At 36.6% G+C, this 15,072-nt stretch overlaps 1 protein-coding gene across 7 annotated transcripts in view; it reads right to left on the reverse strand.

Moving 5' to 3' along the window:
- Positions 1–15,072, reverse strand: part of NFATC1 (nuclear factor of activated T cells 1) — a 156,029-nt gene that overhangs the window by 72,952 nt on the left and 68,005 nt on the right. For all 7 annotated transcript variants that reach the window (XM_075270920.1, XM_075270919.1, XM_075270914.1 and 4 more), the window contains exons 7-8: positions 4,389–4,444; positions 3,621–3,753 (exon numbers count right to left, since the gene is read on the reverse strand). In XM_075270920.1, the coding sequence (XP_075127021.1) occupies positions 3,621–3,753; positions 4,389–4,444 (189 nt within the window). The remainder of the gene's footprint in view (positions 1–3,620; positions 3,754–4,388; positions 4,445–15,072) is intronic.

Below are 15,072 nucleotides of genomic sequence, written 5' to 3' on the forward strand. Positions count from 1 at the left end.
GTGCATTATTTAGCAGTTTCCTACATCTCATTCATCTATGTGAACTGGTAGTTGAACTTCTCTGTCTCTCTCTCACTCAGAAATATTCTCAAGGATATGCAAGGCATATATAGAAGTATAGGCCTGCACTAATATGAATAAAGTACTTTGGTTGTGCTAAAACATTTCTATTCAGCTCCAGCAGCATCTAAAGGCCATATTTCCTACTCTCTCTCCCTCACTCTGCTCTTTCTTCTCTCTCCTCTCCATAGACTTCTACTTTCATATGACCACAGATACAACAGTCCACAAAAATAGAGAAAAAAAAGATCAGGGCACTCACCCAGGACAAGCCTGATGAAATGCGGTTAGCATGAAACGATGGTCGCTGTTGTAAACGTTACCATCCTCTCCCCGCTGTACCGATCTTTTAGAAGATTTTCAATAAAGGAGTTTTGGTTTTATACATGTCTGCTTGGGTGAGTGCCCTGATCTTTTTTTCTCTATTTTTGTGGACTTTATGTTTTTTCATGCAGTGAGCACCACCTTGATTAAAAGGAGCTACATGTTTGCCTGACATATATCCGTCGCTGGTTGTTTCACCGGTTTAAGAAGAAGCCTGTCCAGAATTTAAGAGGTGCCGTTCATTTTCTTTTTCTTGATTACAGATACAACAGTACTCATTTAAATCTAGTCAGGAAGAATAACCTTTCATGGACTATGGTCAATGAGAACTACAAAGTAATCTGAACAAATGTCAGTATCAGTTGAGAAAAACTGGGCAATTGTGAGTTCACTACCTCCTAGCCTAAGTAATAACAGACAGCTAACAAAGTTTAGATCTGGCAGGTTTAAGAGAGTACGTCTATACACCACCTTATTCATTATGTGCACTGTTCTCTTACTGAGCTATGACCCAAAGTCAAAGAATCTCTGGAAATAAAGGCTTCCCTCTATGAATTTACAAATCCTGCTTCGTCCCTTTTTTCTATGTCAATTTTTTTTGTTGACTCATATATGCACAGTCTACAGTACATATCTATTACTTTAAGACATTACCTTTTTTAGAGTTATTGCCTTTGTTCAAATGGTTCAATGTTAAATGTGCCCCACCTTTCTCAAATGTTACATATCTGTTATTTTATAGTTAGATTATTTATACTTCTACTGTAACTTAATGTTTGCCTTTGTCAGGCTTTCATGATTTAAGCTTGTCAAATTTATAACCCTTACCCTATAGAAATTAAAAATTCGTAATCTTCTGAAGAACATTGTGAATCCCAAAAAAATATGAACCACAAAGACAAGTAAAGGACACATAAGCTTGAGAAAATGTGTACAGCAAAGAGGCACAGGATTTAGCCTGTATATAGGTGGAATATGAAAGTAAGTAGAGGTACGGAAACACAAACTGTTATGAAAAGAGCGACTAGACCACTCAGTAGCTTAGTACATTGCTACCCACAGCGGTGCTATAGAAGTTTAAACACCAATAAAGCCACATACACATTACAAATTCATATATTCATATGCTGAGGCCTTTTTACACCAACTAATTGTCAGGAACTACCATGGGAACAGTTATTGACCCATGCCATGTCATGGTGGCAATAATCACCCAACAAAAGAGCAAATGCTTGTTTATAGGGTGATTGCATTTTATAGGCAGCATTAAAGACAGTCTTTTGTCAGAAGGGCATGTGCTGCCAACACATGCAAACTGTATCTGGCTGGTGAACAATTTGCATGTAAATACAACCAAGGAGCGGGTACTGAACTTTCCTAGAAATGTCCATTCCCACACATTGGCCTGTGTAAAGAACCCATAGTCTTTTAGAGCTGTCTAGGATATAAGACAGTCAATAAAAAGTTGTTATGGATAATACCAACTTAAGGTCCACCCGCTGTACAGTCCTGACAGTACAGTATTATTCAGTAATATGCTGCATGCGTAACGTTTGTGATAGTTAATGAGATTACAAGTTGATTGCAAATATATTGCAGAAAACCATGAAAAATTATCCCCCACACTGCCACCTGCTCATTTCTCTATACCGCTGTATATATCCTGATGAATACACCAGGGAGTATTCTTACACGGAAGACATAAAAAAGACCACATTGTTCAAAGTTCCTTTCTCAGCGCATACCTGAGACTTTTTACTGTACATAATCCACTTAATGCCAACTGTTTATAAAATCAACCTGTTTATTTTAATAAAACAAATGAAATTTACAATTTGATCTCCATTGTACAAACATCATTCACAAAGTATAATTCAATGCACAAAACTAAGAGTTATGTTTTAAATATTGTTTTACAACCTGTCACCATGTAGCCTGAACTGTGATGAAGGGACAATATCCTGGAAAAATCATATGGTTCCGTTTTTATAGTAAATATACAATATACACTAAGCAGCACAATCATTAAAATGCCCAGAATGTACAGTTAACTATCAGTAAATTGCTGGAATAGAGCAATATTTATGATATAGCATAAATATTGGTTCAGGCAATATATGGCAATACCTCATTGTAGATGTTAAATAATTCTTGGTTACAACGTTACCCCTTAAATGACTGAAACTTATTTGTAGGGGTCAGATATATCTCCCTATTGCATTTTCTTTATATATGACATGCAACAATAAAACTCTTATTTGCAGTAATTTGAGCGGCAAACAATGCGTTGTGATTGTTTACAGAGAAAATAAATTTATTTCACATATAAATCAAAAAAATATCTTACAGCGTAATGTTTTTTTGTCAAATTAAAAAAAAAAGAATACATGGGGTGATTGTTACACAAAAATGAATATATTATAAAAAGAAGTGTATAAAAGTGATTTTCATGTGTTCAAGACTGTACTACCTCAATCAACAAGGAAAGAGTGTGCCAATGACCATGCACCAATCTCTACACGCATGAGGTAGCATGGCTTAGATCCATGTATAGATCCGTGTTCCAGTAAAGACTCCGTGTAAAAATAAATATCAAGCTGAAGATTGCTAGACCTCTGCCCTGCAAAGGTTTGTCAAAAAAAGAGTCTTTGTTTCTTCCCCAGCCACACCCAGATCAGCAACAGCTGTTTTGTTCTAATTTTGCATAGGCTACTGCCAAAACAGCGGGTGAGACCTTTATTCTTATTCCCACCCTTTTCTTTCCAGCTCACCCAGTTGCACAAAAAATGCAATCCTTCATGGGATTACTTGTTCTAAATAAGTCCCAAAGTAATAAAGTCTATTGTCTGATGGAGCTCACAAGCATTAGCAATGTATAAGTCTCGCGCAAAATAAATATTGTCCCCAGAACTGCGCCCTCCAATAGACCTGAGCCCTACGGAACTGTACCATGTAAAAGGTTTCGCTACCTTCACTGTATGTGTGTATTTGGCACCAAATGGGATGTCTGCAAATGGGAAGGTCAGGTAGTATGCTTTTCAGATTAGCCAGAACAAAACAAGCAGTTCTTTCTAGCAAGATTGCAACTTTCCTTCATCCACAAGGAGTAGTTAAGAAAATGCAGAGCCATGATTTTCTTAAACACAGTTTTACAACAGACATTTCTCTACTTTAACAAAATTGCAAGCACCCAGCTTCAGATATATAAGAAACACTTTCATGAGTCATTATGTTACCATTGGCTGGCAGATAGGTGAATTGCTGGTACTGGCTTCTTTTCCTCTTTCCGTTGCAAACGTAAAAATTGACTTGAACTGGGCTGGATATTCTTTGATTGCGAAATGATGGGATCTCCACAACCAGCGAGTTCTGCATGATCAAGTAAAGTGTGTTCATTAATGTTTAATAATTCATCGCATGTATTTCCATCTATTGATTTAATAAGATGCCTAAGGGTATATTCACACAGGCAGATATGTTTTTTGAAGATTTAGTCCCATTCAATTCCACTTATCTGAACAGGGTCGGTTCGGAAACATGTACATGGATATCTGCAAGATCCATTCACATGATTCCAACAGTAGCAAAGATTTCCTGATATCCAAAGATATCCTGCTGCATGTGAATTCATCCTAAGCTTCTGGCTACATATAGTAGGACCACAGCAGGTACCGTCCCAAAATGGAAGTCAGACAAAAATGGCTGATACTCTGGTACTGTGTATCACAGTGGGTTAGCTGCCAGCATAACCCAGTGCAACTGCATCACGTGTAATTCCAGCCTAACAGTATTGTTTAAGTCTCATAAAAATTGTAAAGCAATAAATGAGACCACCAGAAGTACATTTAGGGGGGTCCTCATTCTCTTTGCCATTACAGCTGGAAATACTTTAACTCACTTTTTGTTTAAAGTGTACAAATAACTTTCAGATGAACTTCCAAACTGATCTTGACAATGATGTAAAAAAGGCCCATATATGATTGTCTTAAAATAATTATACTTACAGGCTTGAACATTTCCTTGTCTGTTTTGGCTTCCATTTCCCATACATGATGGCCATCTAAAGTAAAAAAGACAGTTACTGTTAGCAGACTACATCTGACACACGACGTACAAAGTGTTTACATTTTGTCTAGTATTACTGATAACTTGCTATTTTTTATTTTACATTTTCTTTAATGTTGTATTTAACAAAATATGTTTTTAAAGGGTTAATTTTATTTACATGAAACCTATTTTCATCAATAGGTCCAGCGTGACTAATTGAATTGTATACTATGTAGTAACATTCGTGTACTGTCACATACAGCACTCTAACTAGGGCCGTGTAAAGGTCAGAAATGAAAGCCAATTTAGATTTGCCAAAATATTCTGCTGTAATTTTGTACTTTTTTGTTTGCAAAGTTGAAGACGTCAACACACTGCATACCGTTTTGGTGAACCTTATTTTCCAGGTTTTTGGAAATGTCCTTTGGCACAAACTAAGGTATGAAATCATTTAAAGAAAAGGGATCTCTTTTATGTCATCTTTTCCATTATCAAACACTGCTGGTTCGAATGGAATGTATTTCCTTCTTTAGCCTTCCAATTCCAGTCTTTCAGCAGAAGAGTATATCTTTTACTATCTGATTTCTAATAAGCAACCTGTGAATAATGCAAGCTCAATGTGACTGAGAGTTGTAGTGACTTTTGTAAGGTGGGAACCATTTAACATAATTCAGAGAATACTTATGTTCACCTTCAGACCATTAGTTAAAGGGGCTCTATCATTGAGGAAGGACATTTTTAGCTAGGCACATACTTGTATAGCCTTTAGAAAGACTATGCCACACATACCTTTTGTATGTAAATCGCTTCAGTAGTTTTTGAATAAGTCCATTTTTATTCACATGCTAATTAGCCTTCTCCGTGCACCCCGGTAGTGTCAGTGTGTATCCTCTCTGTCATTCCCTATGTGTATGAGAGCAGAGAGGCTGCTGTGCTGATGACTCGTCTCCCTGCTCTCATACACATAGAGAATAGCAGACAGTGATCACAGACACTTCTGGGTGCACAGAGAAGGCTAATTAGCATATGAGTAAAAATGGACTTATTCAAAAACTACTGAGTCCATTTACATACAAAAGGTACGTGTGGAATAGCCTTTCTAAAGGCTATGCAAGTATGTGCTTAGTTAAAAATGACTTTTCCCAATGATAGAGCCCCTGTAAAGAAATAACAGTACATTTTGCATTTCAATTCCCTCAATGACCATTATTCAAAATACGTAATATCACAGCCAAAGCTGAAAAAGCGTTCCTTAATGTTCCGCTCACATGCTTTGTTAAGGAATGCCAGCATAACAGCTTGAATATACAAACTCATTGACAGCTAATTATTTTAAGGAAGCTTGATGCCTAGTATGTCTCACAGAGACAAATCATTAATGATCCCAAATACACATAACAATTACATGAAATGAAAAATGTAAAGTGCTCATATTAGAATTATTATTAGAAATGATCATTTTAGTACCACAGATCAAAAAACTGCCATTAATAAAAGTTGTTTGTGGCTGGATTGTTAGGAAAATAATTCCATTTGCAGTTGTCTGAAATGGTATATTCTTTTTAAAAAGGGTTTTACAGGTGTGGGTAGGTTTTTGATATTGATAACCTATCCTTAGGCAAACCTGGCACCTCCACTGATCAAGTGTTAAAAGCAGCCTCTGGTAATGTAATGAGAGCTGAGAATGTGGTACTTCAGAACTGTCATTGCACAATTTATGGAACATTTTGCTTTTAGCTCCACAGAGTGTATAGTCCCAACAAGTACCCCAAAAAAAACCAGGAAGGTACTTGCTGACAAAAAAATGACTGGTACTGACCTTAAAGGAACCTGTCTGGTGATTTATGCTGTGCTACATAAAAAAATAATGTGATATAGGAAGAAAAGTTGAGCCCACTGATGGGTTTATTTATAAAAGTATTTCTGACTATAAAGCAGAGGACTCCTAGAAGACAAAGTGAGAGTCCTCACACATACTGATTGACAGCTTTCTCTCTATCAGTGATTGTACACAGACAAGGGTAAGCAGCAGTACCCTATATATTCCTCAACTCAGCTTCTATCCCTCCACCTCATACTGGTAGAGCTTAAAAATTTATCTGACGGGGTCTCAGGTTCATCCTGGATTACAAAAAGGGGCTTTTTATATTTGTAGAAACAGCTTGTAAATGCGATATTGCAGTGAAGCCTTAATCATGAGAATGGAGATGAGCTGCAGTACTGAATGTTAAAGGGGTATTTCATTTACAGCAAGTTACTCACTATCAAGAATAGGGGGCAACTTGCTGATCAGTGGGTATCCCAACACTAGGACCTCTACCAATCTCAAAAGCTGGGGCATTTTCCACCCCATCTTTGACCTGAGCACCTGGTCATACTGGGGCACCACTCCATTCATTTGACTTGGGACTGTCCAAATGAAGAACTCGGCTAACTGCAGCGGTTCCTATTCAAATGAATGAAGTGGCACGCACTTTGTGACCAGGCGCTACAGTGAAAACTGGTGCTTAAGATTGGTGGAGGTCCCAGTGGTGGGGCAACCACCAATCGCAAGTTACCTCTTAGGTTCAATATATTCAAGGCCAACGTATCTGGTACTATCTCATTGAAAGTACTACCCACACATGTCAAAATTAAAAAGGTACCATAAAAATGAAATCACACTTTTTCATATTTCTTAATTCCATTTTTGCAATCCTTGTCTCATGAATGATACCTGTTACAACAGTAGTTTGACATACTGGAGATCAAATGTCAGAGTACTACTTTTGAATATGTATGTCAGCATACAGGCTAGGCAATGCAAATATTAGTTATTTTGAACTTGACCGCACAGCCTTTGCATGCTTAAAAAAAAAAGTGTATCTCGAGAGCTCTTAGTGAAAGCCCTTTTTGTTCTGCATCCAGTCTCACGCCCCATACATACAGACTTTTCAAATACAGAGCAACCTGATTTATTACAAATGTCTGAAATAATCATATTTTGTGTACAGAAGTCTCTTTGTGCAAGAAATCTGTTTGAAACAGGACTCAGGTATTTGTGTTAGCTTAGAAACATCAGGGTCGTTTGCATTCTCAGGCAAATCGATTTGCAGTTCTCAGCCTAAAGAGGCTTGCCTTCTTGTGATGAAGTGCGGACTTTTCATTTCTCTTTTTTTTACACTCCTACGTTGCTTAAATCTCAAAGCTATTAAAAAAATTGAATAGATTTTGCAGTGGTTGGGGGAAAAACGTGTATGTGGTGCCAGTATCCAAATCTTCCTAGCAGTAGTTTATATTAGGTCTGCCAGAACTAAACAGAACAAAACTTTAAGGGCTTCTGGGGATCACTGCTCAAATTTATATACCAGATGTTTTTTTTTTCTAAGCATTGGCAAAATGGGTTTTATTTCTTCTGTCTAGGATCCACAAGACTTACTACTGAAATGAGATCTAAACAGAGTTTGCCCCTTTTATAACAGACTAGCTCATAAACTCTACTGAAATATTGAGGGTCATTAAGGATCAGACCGTGCAATGCAAATTGAGCTTTTCATTTAACCCTATCATCCTTTCCTTTGTATGATGGGCGTTTTATTTATTTGATTAGATACAATTACCCTACATACGAAATGGAATTATTTTAATTCAGAATACAATATGTTGTATTAATATTTCTGTTATTTATATAATTCGTATCAATATATAGTCACAAAAACAGATAATGAATAATACTCAAGGTATCAAATTATATCAAATCAAAGGTTCTTATACTGGTGGCCGTGCTTGGTATACCGTACCGTAAGGTATACCGGTAATAGATTGTTCTGCTTCATCCCATTCAAATAATACCAACAATGATATAGAAAGAATAAATCATTTACAACAATGGAATAATTCAGAATACCATTGTTTAATGCGTTCAGATTTCAAGTCATCTAACTTATTCTTAATATGTTTGGATCTTGTGCGAATCGTTTTTCTTGGCTTAGTTCACACGCGCCACTATTTTTTTAGTGCTTCTAAGATGGGCTACTTGGTACAAAAAATGAATTTATATCTCATAATCCACAGTTATACAAAAATAAAACCTGAACTCTGTTTAGTCTTTTGTCAGTATTCTGGAAGCCAACAAGAAATAGTTTTCATTTCTGCAAGGAATTCTTCTGAGAATATCCAGACCCTTACAGTTATAAAAAGAGTAGTCTACTCATTAAGAAGTAGTGACATTTTATTTAAGAAAAACATAAGGAGCAGGAACTGCTAAGATACAGACGTAGATGAAGAAAAAAAAAACGTAGACAATTCCTCATATTACGTCTAGAAAACCAACAGGGAAATCTCAACGCCTATGAACTGGGAGCAAGTCCAGGAGGGAAACCTTAGACCACTACGTCAGCCCCTTACTGTAAACATGTTTTGCAGAATCGCACACAAATGCTGAAAAAGGGTACTAGAGCAATTTGCGGGGGCCCGATTATGAAAATGACCTTGCTGAACAGTAAAAGCATTTAGTTTCGTTGCCCATGTATATTTTGCAGCCCACAATCTCAGTGGGATAACCTCTTTCACTAGGATATGCCTGAGGACACATAAGCCACAGAAGTTTCCATTGTATGCCTGCCACATCTGCTCTAATGGGGAGGAGCATTGCTAGAGCTACGCTCAGACATTTGGACTCGGCTCATAAGCTAGTAACTGCATTAACTGTGCGGGGAAAAATAACATTCGAACATTTAATGAAACTTAGCTAAATTTATTAGAGCCATTCAGAAAATCTCATTTTATTCACTATTATGAAACAGTTACTTATTTTTCAGTTGCTTAGTTTATCTTGTTCAAGTTGGTTGGCAGAGAAATATCTGATTGTACATTTGTTCTGTCAGAGAATCACACGGCATTGTAGTCACTACTGGCCTGGCAGAATCCTATCTCTGTAATGCCTGCCCTAAATATTTCAGGCTCTAAGACTGATTCAAGAAATCTCTCGAGGCAATATTCTGATTATGTACAGTGTAAAGAGAATCTTTACTGTATTTGTGACGCACTATAATTAAAGATTTAACCCTTATAAGAACCAGACGATTTTGTGCCTTAAACACCAAGTATTTTTTTTTTATTATTGCAAACTAAGAACCAAAATGCTTTCTTTTTCTGTGGCAATGTAGTGATATAAGGTTGTTATCTGCAGATATGTTTTACAATGGAATTCTTTTTGGGTTCTGTCCACTCTCTGTATTGTGCATGCCTGATGATGACACGCTGTATCTGGAAGTGAAGGAAGATGGCTGCAGATGGGGGTGCAGTATGTTATCATCAGACATGCACAGTATAGTTAGTGGGTGGAGCTGAGCAGAAGTTAGCAGCAGCAGATAGTGAAGCCCATTGACAGAAAGCAATGCCCTTAAAGCCTTTTTCTGCTCATTTGCATAGAAATAAAAGTATGATTTTTACAAGAACGAAGCAGTTGTCCTGAATAAGAAATGCAGCAGTGTAAACTGTGCTGACAGCCCTACAAGGAACTGTGAATAGTTTCTATCTCAATTTTGTGCTGACAGAATCTCTTTAAGTTAAAGCAGCCCATTATATATTTGTACATAATAAAGCATATAGGGTAACTGTCAGTTCATTAAATAAAAAAAAAAAAAAAAAAAAAGAATATTCCAGATACATTTAAGACATTTTGTAATATTTCTTATCAGAGGACCTGCACCTGCCTGCTAAACTGCTCAATGTATTGGCAGGTCTGTCTTCATTGAAGACAGGCCACAGTTCACAGAAGTCTATGGAGAGGGAAAGTGGAGGAGGAAGAGGAGCGAGTGAGAAGCAGGGACATAGATATCCCAGAAATCTTATGGCCATCTTCTCTATCTCACCATATCTTTACTTACATCTATACTGCTCAGTACTGCACTTCAGACTCCCTTTAAGTTAAGTTGATAGCTGTCTACTGTAGCTACACTGTGTGCATTCTCCGTTATTCAGAAGATCTGCTATATGACACTTCTATCAACTCTTTAATAGTTTCTTTACTAAAGTCATGCAGCTATTAGCATTAGCTGTCAGGCTGTCAGTAAGGTGGATGTTATCATTCTGTTATGGGGCCCATTGAATACTAGGTTAAGTTACTGGTGAAAATAATTCAGTTACAGAGTAAAATACTTTACTAGCATAGTTAGAGGCCTATATACTGCTTGTAGAAGGAAACAAAAGGAGTATACTCTGTTAAGACCTTGAGGACTTCACCAGGGACAGCAGCAGCCATGAATATTTCTAACTAAACAATACAGGCACCAAAATAGTATATGGCACACCGGCTACTGTAAGTACAACCTGGCTACTGTTTTTTTTATTAATAAAGCAGGAGAAACACTTTAGTAATCTCTTGGCCATGATTAAAATTATAAAAGTGTATTGTTTGAAATAACAGAATTTTATGTATTTCCAGGTGATATAAAGGTGTTTATAAAGTTTGAAGCCTCTTTCATAGCCATCCTGCTTTGAAGCTTTTATACATTTAAAACCATGTCCATAAACCAAAATACATCTTCTATTTTCTATAAGATCCTAAAGATTATTAAATTTGTTCCAAGGTCCAAAAAAAATTAATGTTACCCTACCCTACCCCTTCAATCCAAAATAAATCAGTGACTGGCAAAAATCCAAGTATGAAAAGTGTATACATTTTTTTCCAAATGCAAATAATTAAGTTGCAGACATAACACAGCTGGAATGGTCATATGTCAAGCGTTAACCAAGTCAGACCTTTCTACAGAATATAAGTAGTTCTAATCCTACTCGCTTGCTTATGACAGTACGGATCTGCATCATGTGATTCTAAGGGATAATTTCAATGAAGACTGTTTAGACTGCATGTACCTTATGTTTCAGCTGACTTCACTGCCATCATTTCCAGCGATGCTCATAATTATTCTGCACCTAAATAGTAAATCACTGTCTGCCTCTGTCCCACTGAAAGTACACAAGAGCCTTTTCTCCAATGGTAATTTAGTCCTAAGTGAAATATTATACCCTCTTATTATCTAGATTTTTGCTGGAAAATCTTTGGGGGAAAATGACTATAAAAATAGAGGATTCACAGTTTATATCTATATAGTGTAATCTGTTGTTTAAAGAAGTCCTTTTCACACCTCTAACAACTCCAGTTCTATCACTACTTTCACCAACTTCACCCACCCGACAGTATATTTAGCATATCAGACACCAATACTAACTGTACTCATTGCTCAGGATTGGTGGGGGCAAGAGAAAAAACGCGTACAAATCAGCAGAGCTGCACGTATTATAGCATGCAATAGTTGTATAGTGAAAGGTTCTCTGCAGAGAGTAGAACTAACATTTACTGAATATTATGAGTAGTTAGGTTAATTTAGCACCACACCTTTCCATACAGTGGACAGCATGTTTCAGAAGACTACAACAAAGGTATATAGTAGTATACTGTAAAATATCCATAAACTTCAAGAAGTTAAATGCATGCTAAAGTTGCCTTTTTAAGAGCTAGCCAAATAAAAGGAGCTCATTTAACCCGCTCAAATTGGATTTCTTCTGGGCTAAGAGCATGTACTTGTCCCTATGTGGCTTATAAACATATCACTCATCCTGACCTATACTATCTCAAGTCTGGTTTGGTCCATTACTCTTGAGACAAGGAAGTAACCCATAAGCCATTGTTGCACAACCCTTCAAGGTGAGCCCCCTTATATTTCTCGGACTATACATACTGTCCAAGGACCTTATTTTCTCTGTCTCCTTATATGCCTCCCCGCTATACCATAGTGTCCTTTTCAGTACTAATCTGGCTGGCTACATCTGCACTTAGTTTTTGACTGCATAACAAAACAAGTGTTAAAGTATATCTATATATTTTATTTATAATAGATGTCAGTAGTAGACCAAATGTGAGGGTATATGGTTGCATGTGTTTGAGTAGTATAACTCTGGCTCCTACTACGTTGCATAGTGAAATGAAAGGTGTCAGCTTTGACTATTAATAATGTATAACACTTGAATACTTATGTGTGGCCAACTGCAAAGCCTTTAATGACTGTGCCTTAAGAGTGAATAGCCAATGAACAATATACAATGTGACAGAAACAAAGGAAAAGGAATATGAGAATTATGTAGATATCAGAAAAAAGGCTTTTGTCTATTAGATTTACAGTGTTACTATGCATGTAGCCACAAGTTCCAATAATAGTCCATTATAACACATAACAAGTGTCACCATACTTTTAACTTTTGTTACATTGTAAATATAAGCATGATAATTCAAAATATTAAGATTTAAACCCAAAATATTGTAGGCTACGAAATAACAAAATGATACTTTTTTGTGTATATAAATCTACTTTATCCAATAAAATTATTTTTAGCAATTCCATGAAGTAAAGGCTCCATATTTTATTTATGACACTGTCAGCTAGCCAGCTACAAACCATACAGCCACAGGCTAGGAAAGCTGTGAGGGAGGAGCATTAATAGTCGCTTACGTTATCGCCTTCTCTTCTTCGGCTACACAGTTTATTTTGTTTTTGCTCCAGGAACAATAAATGCTGATCCAAATATAGCACACATACATAAATGTAAAAACAAATGCCTGCTACTTTTAGCCTAACACTAATTTAGTCTATTGCCTGCATTAAGCAATTCTAGATTCTAGCTTTTAGGCCAGGGCCCCCTATTTTACAGTCCCTACATAGTGGACTAATCCCATCCATCCACTGGTGAAAAAAAAATGCAGTGCATTGCCGCTGCGGTTTCTACCACAGCGCTTTTTTGCTGCGGACGACTACATGGGACCTTAGCTTTAAAGGAGTTGTCCAGTTTCAGACAAATATTGAGAGACATTTGTTATTTTTCGTCTAATAAAAAGTTATGCAGTTTTCCAATATACCTTCTGTTTTATTGCCTCATAGTTTTCTACATCTCTGCTTGCTGTCATTCATTGTATACTTCCAGTGGGTAAAAATCAGTTCATGGCCATGTGATATACAATCCATGATCATGTGATGAACAAACAGGTGCACAGATATCTTATTACGGTGTTGTGACTATAACAAGCTGTGTACCTGTATATTCATCACATGACCATGGACTGTACATAACATGGCCATGGACTGATTTTTATTCAGTGGAAGTAAGCAGAATGAATGACAGCAGAACACTGTGACATCTAAAGCCCCTTTAGTGGCATTTTACACATTTAATAATGACAGATCGTCTTACAGAAGTATGGTTCTTAATACAGTGCTAGGACTAAGAGCTTCTTATAAAACTGAAAGGCGTAAGGAAGTCATGATGGTGTCATGTCTTATCTGGATTTCATGTCATTTATTACAGTTGAAGTTCCTCTTACTCACAGCTGAAGCCCTTTTTTGTTCAGATGTCTAATATTGTGTCAATGAACTTTAAAGAGGTTGTAACACAAATGAAACAAATTTCCTATCTCCTGTCTGTGGTAGTTGGACACTCATTCATTACAAAAATGGTCCAGTGTTACCCCCACTTGAATGGAGTGGCATTCATACATATGTACTGCAGTTCTATCCAGCTTTATAGAACAGCTGAGTACAGCACTTGGTTATTTCCAAACTGAATAGAGCAGCACTACAGGTCCTTCACACAGGTGGCTCAGTACCCCTGTTCTCATAATTGGGGGACCCCCAACAGTCACACTCTTATCTATTATCATCCAATGGCTACATAAACGTGCCCTATTAATATGTCTTTATGGCCAAATTAGAACTATTTAGGTAGATGATGACCACTAATATACCGTAATAGCCTCAGTCACTGATTTGATGACTTTCTTAGAAAGCCATTTGATATTGAAACGAGGTAAAACTAATTTAGTCCTATGGTACTATATGATCAGTAATAGACAGCTACATGGTCACTTAAGCAGTGATCTTTTTAATTTCAACAACCACGCCTTCTGCAGTTGGATCAACATCAATGTAGAAGTCATAAGTGTAGTCTGCCTGTCTTTGCTGAACATTTAGCTAACTTGTAGCCCAATTTTAATTACATAATATCTAAATCATAACATTCAGTATCATGAATCTACAATTAGTGAATTAGAATCATAGACAAGGGAAATTAGAGTTTAGAACAACTTAAAACGTATTTCCTATTGCAGTTTCTAAATGTAGTTTGAGAAGAAACTATTTATAAGTAAGCTAAAATAACAAATAAGATGTTAAAGTCTTGTCACACACAACAACCAGGACCATCAACATTTATAGATATTCATAGATATTATCTTCCATGATTATATCAACAAGTCGGAGTCACTGCAATGAAATGGATAGGAAGTAATGGGAATTTAGAAGAAATACTAGCATCCTATAAACACATTTGAAAACAATATACTGCCCTTATATTTTCACAAGAATCCTTTATAGTTATTTACACTAGTGGACACTGGAAACCCTATTCTCATAAATGGTGGGGTCCCAGTGGTCAGACCCTCCCAACTATCACACATTGATATATCCTGTATGTGCTACAGCATAATGGTAACAATGATTACAATAATACAGATAATGGGAAAGGAGTTTAGTAGTTACTAACAAGCTCAAAGTAGAATATTTATGCAATGATCCACTCAACCATGATTTTCTATATGACAAGTCTATG

The sequence above is a fragment of the Leptodactylus fuscus genome, chromosome 4 (assembly GCF_031893055.1).
Source record: "Leptodactylus fuscus isolate aLepFus1 chromosome 4, aLepFus1.hap2, whole genome shotgun sequence".
Lineage (NCBI taxonomy): Eukaryota > Metazoa > Chordata > Amphibia > Anura > Leptodactylidae > Leptodactylus > Leptodactylus fuscus.